Consider the following 18,397-nt stretch of genomic DNA (forward strand, 5'->3'; position numbering starts at 1 on the left):
CAGTATTTATCCTTCTTGGCTTGTTTCATCCAAAGTTTAGATTAGGTTTCTAGGTACAGAAGCACCCAGGAAGCGCTGAATACAGTCCTGTGCACACGTCCTCTCACAGTATATGAAAATGCCTTAGGCCAGCCTTAGCCCACCCATCACAAATGTAACCACTACAGGAAGGGTGTCTGTTAGGCCTGTCGTTCCACATCATGTTGGGAGGAGTGGCAGTTAGAGTGGTAGTTATTGTTGGTATGTGGTTTTCTTTTAAAATCTGGGAATCCCTGATCCTACGCCATTGACTACCAAGTAGGAGTGATGGTCATTAGGGACCAAATAGCAAAGACTGGGACCACTAGCAACTATGGCAAAGAATTGTCCATGCATAACTTCCAGGGCATTGTAGATGGATGAATGTGGTTGCCTGGAAGAAATGAGAATCACAGAAAAAGCATTTTAGTTAAAGGTGTTTAACTAAAACTTAAGGTTATTAAAATGTTAAAATAAAATAAAACAAGAAAATCTTGGAACCTAGCCTAAGGGGAAAGGAAATGAATGGAATACAGATAACTTCTAAGGATAAATTCAAAGTTTCTCAAATGTTTAAGAATAAAGATTTCTTTGACTTTTAACATTTACTTATTAGTAGATAGTGCTGTTAATAAAAGTAAAGTGAAGTAGGGTATTACTTCACTAATTTGTAGACTATGTTTCTTTATCAGTAGTGTTTTTCTAACCTGTATGAAAGTCACAGTGAGTACAATGTGATATACACAGAGCTATGAGTTCTGCTCACATAAATAAGACTCACTTAAATATACTCAGACCAGACATTTCTGAAATCAGATAAGTATGTTTTTCTTGAAAGAAGATTTCATGGTCAAATAAGTTTGGGAAACACTGGCAAAACAACGTTAATTAGATTTCTTCACATTGATATTTGTCAGAGCCCTTATCTCACTAATGTGGTTTGACCATTAGTCATTCTGGGAACAACTCCAAGGATTATTAGGGAACATGGCTGGGAGTCTACTTGGTTAAACTTTCCATTGAATTATTACTTCTTCTACTGATTTGCCTCAAGCCCATTTAGTCTCAGATTTTCTCTGCTAACTTAATCAGATTGTGGATTATTCCTTGTACAAAAAAAAAAAAAAAGGTGGCGAGAAAGAGTCACAAACAATCCAGGCAGCTTATTCTTGTAATCCTAGCTACTTAGGAGGCTGAGAACTGAGGGTTGCAGTTCAAAGCTAGCCTGAGCAAGAAAATCTGTGGAATTCTTATTTCCAGTTAACCAATGTAAAGCCAGAGTGGAGCTATGGCTCAAGTGGTAAAACGCCAGCCTTGCGTGAAAAAAGTTAAGGAACAGTACCCAGAACCTGAGTTCACGCCCTAGTGTTGGCACATACAAAAAATAAAAAGGGTCATTGGTAGTGACTTTAAGAACATATTGTAGGGCTGGGAAGGTGGCTCAGTGGTAGAGCACTTGCCTTGCATGCTTGAGGCCCTGGGTTCGATTCCTCAGCACCACATAAGAAAAAAGAAAAAAGTCGGAAGTGGCGCTGTGGCTCAAGTGGTAGAGCACTATTAGCGCCTTGAGCTGAAGAGCTGAGGGACAGTGCCCAGGCCCAGAGTTCAGGCCCACGACTGGACCCCCCCCCCAAAAAAAAAAACATATTGTTTAACTGGTTAAGACTTTGAAAGGGACTTTTGAGGTGCCTGTAGGGTTTGTCTTTTAGTAGGTCAACCAAAGAGATTGTGCTTCATTGTGTAGGTGGGCACAGGCATCTGGAATGGTCTCAGAGAAGGTCGCACTGACCATGGGTTGGCACTTCAGGTATAAACTCACTGTCCTCAGCAGAGGGGAGTGCTTGCACTTTGATTCCAGTCCCTGTCGCACTTGCCCCTGACTTCCGAAGCCCATTGGTGGGGGAATGATTCACGGACTGTGGGGTGTGTGAGCATCTGAAATCATTTACACTCAGCACTACTACTACTTTGAATCATGGCTTTGGAGATTCTGTTATTGAATAAGTGGTTTGATGTAGAAGGGGGAAAAATACATATTTCTGGCAATGTGCTTGGTTATTTAAACTTTGTCCCTCAAGCAGTGTCAAGATTTAATTACACTGTTGAAATGAAGATGTTAGCCCTGAGCTTTGACTCAGTGGTACAGCACTTTGCTAGCAAGTGCAGGACTTGGGTTCCATCCCCAGACCACCAAAAAAAAAGAAGAAAGATAATTACTATGAGAAGAGTTACTATTTTATATCATAATCTTTTCTGTCCTTTTTCATTTTTTTTACAGTTTTTTGAGGTGCCCTTTGACTCAAACATGAATAGGACAAAAAACAGACCTCTGGTTCGTGGACAGATCAGGTAAAAACATGGAAATAATTCTTTTCCTCACTACAGAACCTTCATTTGCTTGCTCATCCTAAAGCATCTCCCAGACTATCACTGTGAGCTGAGACTCGGTGGATGAGAACACCTTCCCAAAGGACAGATTGGCATAGCTGCACAGTGCTTTTCTCCTCTAGCCACAAACCAGGCAGCACATGGATAGACCTAACATTTGCAGGATTGTGTGGGAATAACTCCTTTGTTACAGATTTATTGAATTCAGTTCCAAGACATGATCTGTGTTTCGCTTGTAGTGGCCAAAGACAAGAGCAGTGCATTAACCGTGATTTTCAGACCGGCCCATCAGGGGATCCCAGAAGAAAGTTGTGTGGAAAGCTAATTCTTTCTGATAAACTGATAATGTTCTTATATGCAAGTAAAGCACTAACTCCCACCTCTCCTTCCCAAGCTCAATTAAGTCCAAGTAAAAGGCATATGAATATTTTAATATCACTAATGGTTAATAATTAAACATTTTGCTTCCTGGAGACCTCTAATTGAGCATTCTGAAATACTTTTTAAAATCTAGTATATGTCACAGTTCTAGAAGAATTAAAAGAGGAAGTGTTTTATACTGACTCTTGACATTAGTAAACTTCTTGTGCCCTTACGAAGCCTAAATTATTAGGGTAACATTTGGAATCGAGTAATCACACATATTAAATCAAACAGTAAAGGAAAGAAATGTAGGTATGGTTGCATAGTCTGTGTTGTGATTTTATTAGCTACTTTTAAACATTTTTATAATAGTACCGAAGATGAACTCTGAGCCCTGTGCTTGTCTGGTAAGCATATTTGACCCATGCCTCCTGCCCTTTTTTGCTTTAGTTTTTTGTTTTTGTTTTTGTTTTCTTCAGATAGTATCTTATGCTTTTGCTTAGGCTAAACTCACACTGCAATTCTCTCACCCTCTCACATAGTAGGAACTGCAGACACTACATCCATCTTGTTCTTGCTCACTAATTTTTTTTTTGTTTTGGCCTAACTTGGTCTTGGACCATAATCCTCCTGCTTCCCAAGTAGCTGGGATTACAGTTGTGAGCCACTACACCCAGCCATAGACATTCAGTTCTTATTGAATTTAAAGTGCTATTCCATTAGAAAGTACAGAAGAGCCAGATGAAATTTTTTAAGAACAAAGACATAAGGTTCACTGATGTTTTCCTTCATTTTGTGTAAACAACGCTCTGTGTTGTGTTGTTAGTTTAGAAACTATCAATGCATTTTTATTTAGGTAAAATTGTTTTTTGAAGGAAGAATGCAGTCTTTATAATGGATCCCTAAGGTTAAAAGCAGTTCTTGCTGCTGGCCAAATCACAGGTAAGTTCATAATTTGGAAATTTCTGTCTAGTTCTTTTTCCTGTGAGATCTTGTCTGCCTTTAGAGCTCAGGGAAGTGGAAGTGTGGGAAGGGGCCCAGTGATAGGAGGTACAGGATGGTCTCAGATACAGGAAGGCCTGACATTTCAGTGACAGTACATCTTCCTCCTTTCCCCATATGTTCAAAGCAAAGTCCATCAGTATGCCTAGGACAGGGGTGGGGAACTTCAGGGCTGGGGAATGTTGAAATCATTGCTCTATGACTAGACAGACACACATGCTTCCTGTTGGTTGCTCACAGCCCATCTGCCTGTATTGATAATTTTGTGTTCTAATATCCAGATGGTGCTTGGCAAGGAACAGGTTTCCCAGGCCTGCTCCAGGATAAAGCACGTGGCCTTGATGGGCATAACTGCCAGAACTCCTTTGAGGGAGAATCCGGAGTACTATGCTTTAGCTTTGTTTGGACCTGTAACTGTTTTCCTTTGAAAGATGTCCCAAACAGAGAAAACAAGTTATGAGAATGATTCGAAATGGCCACTTTGGAGGGCAAATTGTGGACCTGAAAGAAATGCACACAAATGATGCTTGTTTGTTGGCTTGCTCACCTACTTGTGCCATGGATTGAACCCAGGGTCCTGTGCATACTAAACACACACTGTACCGCTAAGCTACCCTCAGCCCCTATACAAATTTATCTTTATAGCTAGAATATGGAATATATTAGGGTATAGAATGTATATGTAGTATAGAATGTATGCATATTAAGTAGAATATGGACTATATTTGTATTGCTAGACTCTCCTTACATTGAGAAGCACCATTTTCAAACTAACAACTTGCTGTCTTGCCACTTCTTGTTTATAGTGAATCAGGGAACTATTACCTGCTTGCACAGAAAGGTACTTTATAAGTGGGCAGCAACCAGGCCTGGTAGGCAGTGGTGCAGACTTTACGCTCACACAGGCTTCTCAGCTTTAGCAGCTCTACTGCTTCTGGTGGCTGTGGGCCATCTAAGTACAGATATAGGCAGTCTGCTCTGAACTCGTCCTCTTGTTGCCATCAGATTTGGGGTGACATGCCTCAATGGATCTAAACAGCTTCACAGACGGCAGTTACAACTAGGCATGGGAAATGTGGCTCCCTGTCATTCCTGACCAGCAGAGGTATAGCAGTATTAGAAAGAAATCTATTCAGGGGCTGGGAAGGTGGCTCAGTGGTAGAGCGCTTGCCTTGCATGCCTGAGGCCCTGGGTTCGATTCCTCAGCACCACATATGCAGGAAAAAAAAGCTGTAAGTGGCGCTGTGGCTCAAGTGGTAGAGCACTAGCCTTGAGCTGAAGAGCTGAGGGACAGCGCCCAAGCCCAGAATTCAGGCCCCATGACCGGACCCAAAAAAAAAAAAAAAAAAAAAAAAAAAAGAAATCCATTCAGACTTGTCCAGTAATGACATCTGTTTCAGTCTCTGCAGCTAGACTGGTTTCTGTACATCCTAATGTAGTAATACAAGCCAGCGAAAGTATATTACAGTAACCTTTTCAACCAAGTGAAAAGCTTTTTGAAAAACTTTACAGTGAATAAAATTCACTTCTAACCTGTTATTGTTTTCATGCTTAAGGAAAGACATTCATTGTTTGGGGGGGGGGGGTTGTTTTTGCTTTTGCAGTACTGGGGGTTGAACTCAAGTCCTTGCACTTACTAGGTGGGTGTTCTACCACTTGAACTACATGTACAGCCATTTTTTTAATTTTTAGTTATTGTTTTAGATAGAGTGTTATGATTTTGTCCAGGGCTGGCCTCAGATGGCGATCCTCTAACCTGTGTCTCCACAGTAGCTGGAATGACAGATAAGTACAACATCAGCGAATTGATTGAGATGGGGTCTCATGAACTTTTTGCCGACATGGACTTGGACTTTGATCTTCCCAGTCTTCATCTCAAGTAGGTAGGCTTCCAGGCATGACCCACCATACATGGCCTTGTTTTTTATTTTGTTTTTTTTTTTTTACTTTATTTTTATTTTTTGTCAGTCATGGGGCTTGAACTCTGGACCTGAGCGCTGTCCCTCAGCTCTTCAGCTCAAGGTTAGCTCTCTGCCACTTGAGCTCCAGTGCCACTTCTGGTTTTCTGGTGGTTTATTGGAGATAAGAGTTGCACGGCCTTTCCTGCCCAGACTGGCTTTGAACCACGATCCTTAGATCCTTCTGAGTAGCTAACATTACAGGCATGAACCACTGGCGCCTTACCTTGCTTTTTATTTTGAGGAATACAATGAATGCTGTGTGATCATGGAAACTCACCATCTTCCCTCATTGCCAAGTGTTTTGGTTTCCTTTTTCTTCCTTTGAAAGTAACAATCTTCAAGTAAGAAGTATAGACTCTGAACACCTCATAGAACTGCCGAGGAAGAGAGTAGTTATGTTGCTTTTTTTACTTCCTCGTTTTCTTCATTCCAGAAAAGATTCATGGTATCAGTGTATTAAAGTAGAGAAATGAAAGACAGGGTTACAAAAAAATAGATGATGGGAGATAAGTGGTATAATCGTAAGACAAACTTATCTCAAACCCACCAGTTAATAAACAAAGTTAATAAGCTAGAACTCTAAATTCACTCTACTTCTGAGGTCACACATGCATCATCACGATCAGCATTACATGTGTCATTGAGACAGCCCCATGAGGGCCTGGCTAGTCGATTCCCTCAGGACTCACTTGAGGAAACTAAGGCTCCATGTGGTACCCATGAATTGCAGAACTGGAACTTCCCTGAGTTCCCGCTTCCCACAACAGACTCTAATAAGCACTCTTAATAGTTGGGCACTGTTGGCTCACACCTGTAATTCTAGCCTCTCAGGAGGCTGACATCTGAGGATCACAGTTCTTTGAGTCCAAGAGACTCATCCCCAATTAAACCCTGCAGAAAACCACCTTTAGTGATAAAGCTCAGGGAAGCATCCAGGCCCTGAGGTTCAAGCCCCACAACCAACAACAACAACAACAAAAAAATACTTTAGGGAGACCAAACCTATACCTCTTTGTTCTTAGTACATTAGAGAAGACCTGAGCGGAGTTAAGACAATGTTATCAACAGCATTCACAGTGGAGAACAGACCACAGGTTGCTAAGATACACTTAAGTGCCAGCCAGAGAGAGAAGGAATACACAGCTCCCAGTACTTGTACCTTGTCTGACCTAGAAGCTAGGGGGAGGGGCAATCTCTGTTGCCCTGGGATGCATTACCAGCCATTCAGCTTGATCACAGGGTTAAACTGGCCCAGAGAAGAAGCTGGAAGGTATCATCTTTGGGTGTGTAAGAGGTAATGACTAGATCAGAGATAATGTGCTCTGATCCCATTGCAAAATGGGCTGAAGTCTAGTGGGTTTGCCCTTGACAGTCCACCTTTTTGCCTTGATCGCATCCTCTTTCACTTCCAGCTTCTCCAGTTGGGATGAGAGCTGGGTGCCACTCTATGTGAAATGAGTAATGGTGTGATTATGATGCTCACAGATGGCTTTATTTTCAAGACTATTCTGTGCGCATTCCTGTCACTGATCTTGAGTGTATACTCTAATACTATCACAATGGCATTCTCTTTAGACTTCTTCTTATAATCTGGAAAAAATAAAATCAAGTAGCTTGTTTGGATGGTTCTTGCGAAAACTGCCACTGCTGTAAATGACTGCTGGGAGCAGGAAGTTGAGCTTGGGTTTTCCCTTGGCACACATAAGAAACTCACATGGAAGGGGAGAGAAGGGAGCTAGACAAGTTCAGTCTGCAAATTCAAGGTCAGATGCTGAAAGTCACAGCAGAGAAGTGAGGGTTGTTAGGAAGTCAGATTCCCCGTTAGCCAACTAACCTATGGGCTAGAAAATGTTAATTCACAATTTTCAAAAATCTTATTCTAGAGAGCATCTCACTTTGTCCTCAGGTAGTTCTTATCCAGTAATTTCGGGCTAGTAAAAAAAATGTTATCTAACTGGCTCTAAGCTTGGAAGTCATTTGATCCATCTTCCCCATTCATCTTCCCCCATAAGTGCTTCCTCCTGTGTTAAATGGGGTCAGATCTCCTAAAGTAGTATCTCCCAGTGTTGCTGTGGTGATAGTCATTATAAGGTCTTGGGCCAAAAGCCACATAAATAAAATTACACTTGTTACAGGAGGAGTTTAAAATTCTAGGGAAATGTACTTGTTTGCAGAACTTTCACCTGTTTTCAAATGTATTTTAGTCCTTAACAGGCAATATCATTTGCAAAAAGAAATCCAAGTTACTTTCAAAGGAAGAAAAAGGAAACCAAAACACTTGGCAAAGAGGGAAGATGGTGAGTTTCCATGATCACAGTGAGCTCAGTGGGTAGAAAGCACAGCATATTGGGCAGGCTAGCGGTCCCTTCCTTCATGCTGTCATCTTTGGGGTGCTTCATGGAGATAGTTGTCCACTTAGACAAATGTGCTCCTTGCTAAGGATTCAAGTACACAAAGACATGCTCTTCCCTTTGTAGAATCACAGGAAGGAGATGGTATGGTGAAGGACACTAAGTTATCCACGGTACCCTCAGAAGAAGAGTGGTAACCAAACACACTTCTGTCTCTTGCAGGGTACCAAGTGTTTACACACCTCATGTGTAATGTGCTAGATGCAGTCATAAGTACTGGCCCCAGGTGATGTATGAGTATGTGAGCACAAAGAGGAGTATGAACACAAAATGTGACTTCCCAGAGGGAATGAGGTCTCAAGCATAAATAATAAGCCATTCTGCAGTTCATACTAAGCCTTCTTTCCGTTCCTTCTCCACTGTTGGTGCTTTCGCTGGATTCCCGTAGCTTCTTTCCCCATCTCACTCTCCTAAGCCCATACTTTTGAAAATCTGTTGGCATGCCCTACAGTCATCTCACGATCTATGTATCTCCAAATCTGTCCTTTTCTTACGTATCTTAATTTATATTCCATAGCACCTGGAAGCTATTGTGGACTTCTCCGGTCCCCTTCACCTGACAATTCAACAAGCCCTGACACTGAACCTGCTCAATTTCCTTCATCCTGGGCCACCCCACCCACTGCTGTCATTCAGAAGTGTGGCTTTACGTCCATGTGCAGTGGGAGGCAGAAGTGAGTTATAAGTTAAGGACTGCAATGGCTTAGGGTTAGGTTGAATGAATCCCTCAGCTGCCTGGGGAAATGGAACATGAACCAGGTCCTAGGAGAAAACAGACCTGCTGCAGGTCCCAGCGTGATAGATAGCTTGGACCAGGGCAGCCCCTGGGGGAGTTGAAGTTCTAAGCCGATAGGTTGGGAACCGGGCGGTCATGGCCAAGCGGGAGTTGTTCTGCTATTGCTTCATTCAGAAGTGAAGGCAGTAACTCCAACCTGGCCAAGGCGAGTGAGTCTGCTTTGCAAGTCTCTCCCCACTCTTCTGTGGGCTGCTGGCCTCCTACAGACCAAGTCTGCCCACCCTGCCTTCCACCTCCACCCCTCTCCCTTTCCACCCTGCTGCCTCGTCCCCCTTCTCTTACAGGCATATGTCTATCTTATCTCTGAATGGGACTCTAGCTTCTACTGTTTCCATGTGTCTCCACCCATGTTAAATTCTGCAGTGCTTTGTGCAGCTCTCAGGTCATTCATTATGAGACAGACAAGCCAAGGAGGCACCAGAGCAGAATCTGAAGTTGCAGCTTTGCCCTTGGGTCAGATCCTCCAACCACTCCGCACAAAAGTCATTACTGCCCAGTCAGGTGGGCACCCTTAACATTGTGGCAGAGAGCAGCAAAGCCCACAGGGAAACAAATAAGCCGCTTAGAATTCTCCAGCTCTCCTCCATCTCCAGTCTCCTAAAAGGCAATGGACTGAATGCCCAGCATTAATGGAGCCTTCCTTTTGTTCCTTCTTTTTATTTAGCTCAGTAACTCTCAAACTCTAGCAAGCACAGTCATTATTTCCCAGACTTGTATGGACATCAGCTTGCCTGTACTTTTATGGATGACCTCAGGGAATTTTGAAGGATAATTTGAGTATAATACATCCTCACTTCAGGGCTGACCTACATAAACCGAACAACAGCAGCTCCACTGTCTTTCTGAAGATGAAAACGTGTCTTCCTCAGCTCCGGCCTTGGTGCCGCCTGCCTGTCTTCCTCAGGGCTGCCTTTGTCTGGGTTGTTTCAGATAATAAGAAAGTGACATTTAATATAGGTAGTAAGTGAGGAATCATAAGATGATGGATTATTTTTTAAATACTCAATCACATAAAAATATTTTTCATGTGTAGAGCACAGAAATTTTCTGTAATTTTTCCCTTAGAATCAAAATTGTTACAGCTAAAATACAACTTCATGAGAATAAAACTTAGAAAAATTACAGTATTATTTGTTTCATTTTCCAAAGAAGAATGCAGGAATATGGTCCTTAAGTTTTTAATTATCTGTTGATTGCCTGTATAAATGCCAGTTCTGTCATGGTGATACATGCTTATAAATTCAGCACTTGGGAGGCTAAGGCAGGAAGACCATGAGTTTGAGGCCACCCTATATTACATAGCAAGACTGGCTCAGTAAGTAAGTGAGTAGATAAATAAAATACCAATTCCAGTACTGGCAGTGTAGTTCTCGGTAGAAACGCATGCATGAGACCCACTGTTGCATGCCCAGCAACAAGAGAAAATAGAAGCCAATTCCTTTATGTCTATAGTATCAATTATACTTAAGAAAAGAAAAAAGATTGTGGGGTCTGAGAAGGTGGCTCAGTGGTAGCGTGCTTGCCTTGCATGCATGAGGCCCTGGGTTTGATTCCTCAGCACCACATAAACAGAAAAAGCCGGAAGTGGCGCTGTGGCTCAAGTGGTAGAGTGCTAGCCTTGAGCTGAAGAGCTGAGGGACAGCGCATAGGCCCAGAATTCAGGCCCCACTACCAGGAAAAAAAAAAAAAAGATTGTGTTATCATGTTGGGCAAAATGCTGCTATGCCTGTTTTAGTAGAAACAAAAGGTATCCTTGTGTTAAGATAACATGTCTATAAATTCTTCCTAAAACTTGCAGAGACACAAGAAGTTATTAGTTCTTTTGATCCTCTATTCTAGGGAACACAGTTGCCTTACAGTAATTGCAGGTGGTTAATAGAAACATCCTTTGCAGCTTCTATTTACCAAATAGAATTCCTGTGGAGACACTTGACCCCATGGCTTTCTGCTTTTACTTCAGCTCTGGGGCCGTTATGGTAGAATTATTTATCAGAGGCCTTAATTGCTTGGGGCCATGTGATGAATTGCAGTCCACTGTGCATCCCATCACTCAGAAAGCGTCCCAGATGCATGCAGATGGACCAGGGCGGCACCGTGTTTGGCTAAAGAGCTCTTGCATCTGCACTGGAGGAAGTCTGGAGAGGGCTCATAATGGAGCCGTCTTAACCTCTGCTATCAGCTCCTCACCACAGAGTTACCCTGTTAACTTGGAGCCAAACAACCGCAGCTGTTCCCTAGGGCTGGCTGCATGGGAGTATGGCTGCATCCCAGGCAGACAGCTCTGCGGCTTCTGCTAGTCTGGCCACACAGGTTGGTGAGCTTGCTATAGGCAAAGTAAAGCAGTTGGATGCCTCCCACCTAACGAGGCTGGGCATCTCCTTGCAACAGTGGTCCAAAATGGGTAAGATGGTTGTGGTCGTTTTAAGGTAGTCATTCAGAAGGCTCAAAAGAAGATGGTGGTTAGGAGACTAGCCCCAATATTTCTTCCTAAGATTTACCTGAGTTCTTCATAGGAGAGGACCAGGTACAGATGCCAGTGTCTGACACACATTTTGGGAAGGGTAGTTGGTCTTTGAGATCCCTTTAATCTGATGTTCTTCTGGGCTCTAGAGACCAGCTCTGCCCAGAGCCAGCAGATGAGCTCAGATTCCCTGATGACTTCTTCCAGCATTGCTGCCCAACTGGATCCTTCCCTTCTGCCTTATTATCCAGATAATTTAGGAGCCTACACAGTAGGCTCCTAAATGAGTCTCCATCCAGACCCACCACTGTCCTCTTCTGGAAAGAGAGAGGGCCCCAATTTAGCTTCCTCCCTTACTATTCATCCTACTTTCCTTGATACTCTGAGTATTGGCGCTGCTCATCCTTCTTTCCCTTAAATCAACAATTGCCAAAATAGCAACCTCAGCCTCAGCCCTATGGGAATCCCGACTGTGTTCTCTGTCCAAGTTCACAGCTTTGGGAAAGAACATTTGATTGCCCAAAGCAAATCTGGAACCATCCTGGCTAAAGACCTGACAGTGAGGGAGGGGGGTGAGGGTCAGTTCATCACTAGCAGTGAGGATGGGGCGCCTAAGGCTGGCTGCCCCAGCCAGGACAGCTTGTGCCTGCTTGCTAGCTGTAATCCACTCCCACACGCAGAAGCCATACTTAAGTCAAATTCTTTCTGTGTATCCTACTCAGAATCTAATGTAGAGGTTCTTCATTATAATGTGTACTGAGTCTTAGGCAGCAGACTTGGCTGCCCCTGCTTATCAGCTCTGTTCTTGGAGAGCGTGGCATCCTTGAGTTGAGGTATAGTAACTAAGTGGTAGTGTTTGCCTAGCGTGCTCAAGACTCTGTGTTCCATCCCCAGTACCAAAGGCAAACAAGTTGAAATTAGCCTAGTGGCAGTGGCTCACACCTGTAATCCTTGTTAGGTTTTTAAAAAGAGGTAGCTGAGTAAGAACTGCACCACGCACGTGGTATTCAGGTAAGGGGTAGGTTTATTCAGTAGACCTGCTGGGACCAGGCAAGGTTGGCACTCCACGTGACTGGGAAAGGCCTGGGAAAGAGAGAGGAAAGAGCTAGAAAAGAGCAGAGAGAGAGCTAGAAAAGAGAAGGGAGCTGGGAAAGAGAAGAGAAGGAAAGAGCTGAGAAAGAGCTAGAAAAGAGCAAAGAGAGAGCTAGAAAAGAGAAGGGAGCTGGGAAAGAGAAGGAAAGAGCTCAAACAGAGCAGAGAGCATCTGGGCCTGGGCTAGGCCTTATCTAGGGTATGAGCGGAGAAAGATGTGGCCACATCAAATTCAGATGTGACCTCAGCGGATGCAGATGTGACCTCTTCCAGGTGTCCCGTTGCCTAGGTAATGCAGGTACTGGGCGGAGACTTTGCTGGGAGGAGGGTGGAGTCTGCTCGCCATCCAGGAGTGGACCTTACAATCCTAACTACTCAAGAGGCTGAGATCTGAAGATTGCAGTTCAAAGCCCAGGCGGGAAAGTCCCTGAGACTCTAACTCCAATTAACCACACAAAAGTCAGAAGTAAAGCCTGTGGTTTCAGTGGTAGAGTGCTAGCCTTGAGCAAAAAAATCTAAGGGACAACACCCAGGCCCTGAGTTCAAGCCCTGGTACTGGCAAAAAAAAAGTTGAAATTTTGTTTTCTGTTCTCATTTTCAGACAGGACAGTGATGCAGACAGCTTTATCCTTGAGGTCCTTGTAACTTAAATGTCTAATATAACTTACAGTATTTTCTAACTGATAACTCATTTTTACCTGGTCTATTCTAACTAAAATTTATGTTTTCTTTTTTTTTTTTTTTTTTTTTTTTATTGGTCGGTAGTGGGGACTGAACTCTGGGCCTGGCTGCTGCCCCTCAGCTCTTCATCTCAAGGCTAGCACTCTAGCACTTGAACCACAATGCCACTTCCGGCGTTTTCTGCTTATGTGGTGCTGAGGAATTCAACCCAGGGCTTCATGCATGCAAGGCAAGCACTCTACCACTGAGCCACCTTCCCATCCCCAAAATTTATCTTTTCTTAAGAACATAAAGGCCTAATGCTTCTCTTAAATGTCTTAGGATTTACTAATCCCCCTCCCCAACCCCAACCTTTTTTTTTTTTGGAGGGGGCAGTCCCGAGACTTGAACTCAGGGCCTGAGCTTCTTTTGCTCAAGGCTAGTGCTCTACCACTTGGGCCATAGCACCACTTCTGTATTTTTCTGAGGAGTGTATTGGAGATAAGAGTCTCACAGACTTTCCTGCTGAGACTGGCTTCCGACCACGATCTTCAGAGCTCAGCCTCCTGAGATTATAGGCAAGAACCACTGGAACCCAGCTTCCCTGTTTAATTCAACTCATCAAGAACATACTGATCTCCTGAAATGTTTCCAGCACTGTTCCTTTTGTTTTTTTGTGGTATACAATGGCTTTATAATCTGGGGGGGAGGGGGGGACAACCTAGACCCGGAACACTCCGCAGACTGGGAAGGGCAACCCATAAATGTAAGTTGTTACAAACAAGAAGACTTGTCAGAGGCCAGAGGCAATGTGGGTTTGACAGTGAATGCTTCCTGCTGGAGAGCAGCCCAGCCTGCTTTTCTTCTTATTTTGAAAGACATCTGTAGTTTGATTGCATCTCTGTTGAATTTTCCATTTTTCTTGCTTGGTGATGCTGACAGGGAAGTAATACATGTCTGTGTTAGTTTTTTCCAACTTAATGGATCAGATTGGAGCTTCAGGTGCAGGCTATAAGCAGGAGAGAGTGCCCGATAAAGAGCAGAGGGAAAGGTTATTTAGAGAGGATAAATTAAAACACTTGGAATCGGGGGTCAGCCAATACCTGGTTTTAAAATGAAGGATGAAGATTGAGTTTTAGAAATGAAATGAATGGATTGTTTAGTTGGCATTATTAACTTAAAGAACAGGGTTTAGCTTAAGTATTATAGGGATTTGCAGGAGACATTTTTCAAATTTGCTGAAGGTTTTACCAGTAAGCACTTAAGCAAATGTAAACATTTGTGGGCTGCAGGGGAGCTGTGAATATTCTTTACCCTCCCTTACCCTGCCCCCCGGCGGCATGTACCTGGACCAGGCCTAAGTTCTGCACAGCTTCTAGGGCTTGTTATGATTAGTCTCTCGATGTGTATATATTGCTAATGTAATAAGAACATAAACATTTTATAAGTATAGAAATTTTTCTTTTTTTTTTTTTAACATTAACCAGTGGTTTGAAGTGGCAGGAAGAACAAATAGGGTCTGAACCTAGTAACAGAGGTGTTAATGTAAAGAAGTTTATTCCAAAAATGAAATCATTCAGTATTATGAACCATAGTAGAAAGGGTCAATAGAAAGCCTTTGTACATATCATTAGAATCAACCACTGCCACGGGTGAATGAGAGGACTGCTAGATTCTTACACTCTTGTCTCCTAGTGATGTTCTTGAGTTGTGACCGTTATTGAGAGCAATCTTACTTGTTGGGAAATTTTCTGTTCTCAGGTTCTTTTTCTTAAACTATAGAAATATTTTGTTAGTGTGTAATAACTGAACATAGTAAGAGCTTTCAATATAACATTTCTGTGTATTCATACTATGTACTTTTATCATATTAACCCATCAATTATTCCCTCATATGCTCCTCCCCTTCTTTTCTTCTTGTGCCTCCCTGTTAATACCCCCTTTGCTTTCATAGCCCTGTCTTTTTCTTCCCTTCTAACATCCACGAATGAGGTAAACCATGATACTTGTCCTTGTTTTACTTAACGTGATGATCACTAGTTCCATCCACTTCTACCCACATGACATAATTCATGTCCCTTTTTATATCCAAAAAATATCCAGATGTTCTAGTACAACAGACACTTGCTAAGTACTGGTCTGTGATTCCAAGGAGACTGTCTTTGGAGAAAAAAACATGCGTGCTGAGCCATGTTGGTGCACAGCAGCATTCTGCACACGTGTGATTGTCCTCTCATATCCCTACCCATTTTCCACCAAATGCATGCTGCCTCCCCCGCCCCCTCCAGACCTGTCAGGTTTCCACACCTCTCAGGTGTTCAGCTAGGTACACTTCCTTTACCTGGCTTATTGGGCACCTTTTGCTTCCACAGAGACATAGTTTTACAAAATTAAGATGGGGGGAGGGAGGGATGATAGACACAGAATGAAAACAGCATGAGACCCCTGGGAGCTTCTCATCACCAGAGCCCTGCAATGCATGTGCAGGAATTCAACATTTTTGTTTTTGAAATGTTTAATTTTCTAAATTGTTTTTTAACCATCCTTGGCCAAAACCTCATGCAATAATACATCCACAAATAAGGTGGACTTACGGGTACATACGCATTTGGACAGATAACTGTCTTTTCATAGTAACTTAGTTTATTCCTTTTTTTTTGTATCCACTGTAGGATTGTCACAGGAGCAAACAACTCTTAGTAATGATCTTGGTTCATTTAGCTTAGCATGCCTTTGTTCTGACACCTCTCTTGTCAAATTGTCTGATGTGAAGAAATTAGAGACATTGGTTGATGCTACTAAGAGCAGTCATCTTAGGAGATGGTGGGGAGAGCACCATTTTAGGTACAATGACTACAGACTAGGTAATGGCAGATAGAGCAGCAGATCTTGTTAGCATTAGAAGTGGGACAGACATAAAGACCAGCTATGTGGTTGGGGGGGTAGGAAGATGTGAAGGTTCAAGGTAAATAGTCCTGGAGGAGTTTTGTTGTTGTTTGGATTGCATGAGGTCACTGAGGGCCTTGTGCTTGCTAGGAAACTCTTACCCTGAGCCACACCCCTGGCCCTTGTTTCCAATATCCATGCCAAGTCCTAGAAAAGTAAGAGCTGCCCATCACTAAGTTTGAGAAGAGCCCTGGGGAGAGGAAGGGAAGGGAGCCAAGGAGCTGTCAGTTTAAGCAGTCAGATAGACAACTTCCTTCCCAGAGGAGATCTTTCACCTAGACCCAAACAGCAGCCATAGACCCGGTCCTGAAGAGGCATTGTTATTTGGCCTACCGCCTTTTTCTACTTTTCATTAGTTTTGCCAGCATAAAATTAGAAAGTATTCACAATCAAACCCAGGTGTCTGGGCTCATCTTGTGGTATCTGCCGGCCAGAACTCAGAGTATCAGTTCCTACACCGCCCAACACTCCTTTTCTCCTTAATGTAGGCTTTAGTCCTTCCTTGCCAGCCTGGTCCCTCTAGATGGCTGTGTTTGCAGGCAGCCATACCCTGCGCCCAGGTAATCTCAAACTGCAGGGGTGAGGAGTTTTATGTCCCAGCTTTGCTTTTTATAAGTTCTGTTTTATAAGGCTTTGCAAAAACTCTTTAAAATTCATTGACTCTATTTTGTGTAGGTGAACAAAGCTGCTTTTTTAATAGAGTCTTATAAATTAAAAAGTGGGAGGAGGGTCAGAAAATTAAACCATCTGGTCCAACTAGGAAAAAGAAAAGTATGTGTCTCCTGTGTGGCAGCCCTGGTGTCTGGGAACAAGGATGAATGGGGGGGAGGGGGGGTTCAGTGGGTGGCCCCTAGCCCTCAAGTGGTTTGAGAAATAGATTAGGAGATTGGCATATTGTACCGGAAACTGATTTCATGGACAGAATCACTGGCTGGGAAGCTACTGTTCTCTGAAGTTCTAGCCTCTATACAAATATCTTTTCCTTATTTTAAGCTGCACTGATGTAGAATACTGTCTCCCAGGTTAACAGTGGGGTGAGGTTCATTTAGGCATTTCACCATACATTCTACTATCACATTTTATACAGCCACTCTTACCTTCCACCTAAGATTCTTTCAAAGAGTCAACTCAGCTCTGTTTTGTTTTCTTCCTTGAGAAAAGGTTTTTAACGCACTACCAAAATCTCCCTATCCAGAGAATAATCACTAATAAATATCTACCAATGCTTGCAGCTTTTGTATTTCTCTTAAATGTATAAATTTTTTCACTTTCTCTAGAAACAAATCTGCATCCTCATTTTCCCCAAATGCTGAATCACCACCAATCCTCAACTAGCTCACAGTATCTATAACCTGAGACTTGTTCCGGAATAGAAAACTCCAATTAAGATTCTGGGGAGACATTTCCCGAACAGTTATCTGTAGAAACATTCCCCCCAAAAGCCATTTTAAAGCTCAAGTGCGGGATATAGGCAGGAAATGAAAGTTAAATTGCCTTGGTTTGATTAAGATTTTGAGTTTTCTTTTGTTTTTGAAGAAAGGAAATTTTATTTTCTAATTTAAAAATCATTTATGCAAGAAGAATGACCAAGAAGTATGAGATTCCTTTTTGTATAAACCAATTACCTGCAAACCTGCTTAACTATAAAGCTTTCTTGATTCAGTATAACATTTCATAGACCTCCTGACACATTACTGAAGCAGAAAAGGCTTCATTTTTCCAGGAAGTTATTTAAAAGTCAGATAATTGAAATTACATTTATTAGGTGCAGTAAACAGACATCAAATTAAAGTCTGTCTTTTGTTCCCCGTCTATAGAAAACCCTAGTGAATTTGATAGAGCTTCTAAAGGATTGTTTAGTAAACAAAGCAATGTTATGTTTTGGGAGGGAGGGATAATTCATGGAAATGGGATAATATATCCTCCACTCTTTGTCCATTAGTTTCTTTTCTACGGTGGCCTTGGGCAGGGAGAAGGGAACTAGAAAAATCCCATGCAGTGATTCCCCATGGAAAGATACTTATTGAAAATACCATTTCATTTTGTGTTTATGTTTTGGAAGAATTCACCATTCACTGCTTATACAACTTGTTAGTATGTGTGAGTGAATGAATATAAAAGAATTTTTTTTAGATCAATAAAATCACTGGCTCTTTTCTGTTCTCCCTCTGTCAAACAGTGCTGTTTTCCTTGTTGCTGCATTTATTCTTTACTAGAGTTCCTAGGCAATTATTGGAGTTTGGTGGGATATCACCCTGCCCTGTTCACATGCACCTCACATCTTTTCCATATCAATTCA

General features: G+C 42.5%; 1 protein-coding gene across 4 annotated transcripts in view; it reads left to right on the plus strand.

Moving 5' to 3' along the window:
• Cox10 (cytochrome c oxidase assembly factor heme A:farnesyltransferase COX10) overlaps positions 1-18,397 on the plus strand; it is a 145,800-nt gene that overhangs the window by 84,516 nt on the left and 42,887 nt on the right. For 2 of the 4 annotated variants that reach the window (XM_070001406.1, XM_070001403.1), the window contains exon 5: positions 2,297-2,367. The exons of the other annotated variants lie outside the window; for them this stretch is intronic. In XM_070001406.1, the coding sequence (XP_069857507.1) occupies positions 2,297-2,367 (71 nt within the window). The remainder of the gene's footprint in view (positions 1-2,296; positions 2,368-18,397) is intronic. 4 annotated transcript variants of the gene reach the window in all.

This window comes from Dipodomys merriami, unplaced genomic scaffold, assembly GCF_024711535.1.
Source record: "Dipodomys merriami isolate MVZ:Mamm:240054 unplaced genomic scaffold, mDipMer1.0.p SCAF_59, whole genome shotgun sequence".
NCBI lineage: Eukaryota > Metazoa > Chordata > Mammalia > Rodentia > Heteromyidae > Dipodomys > Dipodomys merriami.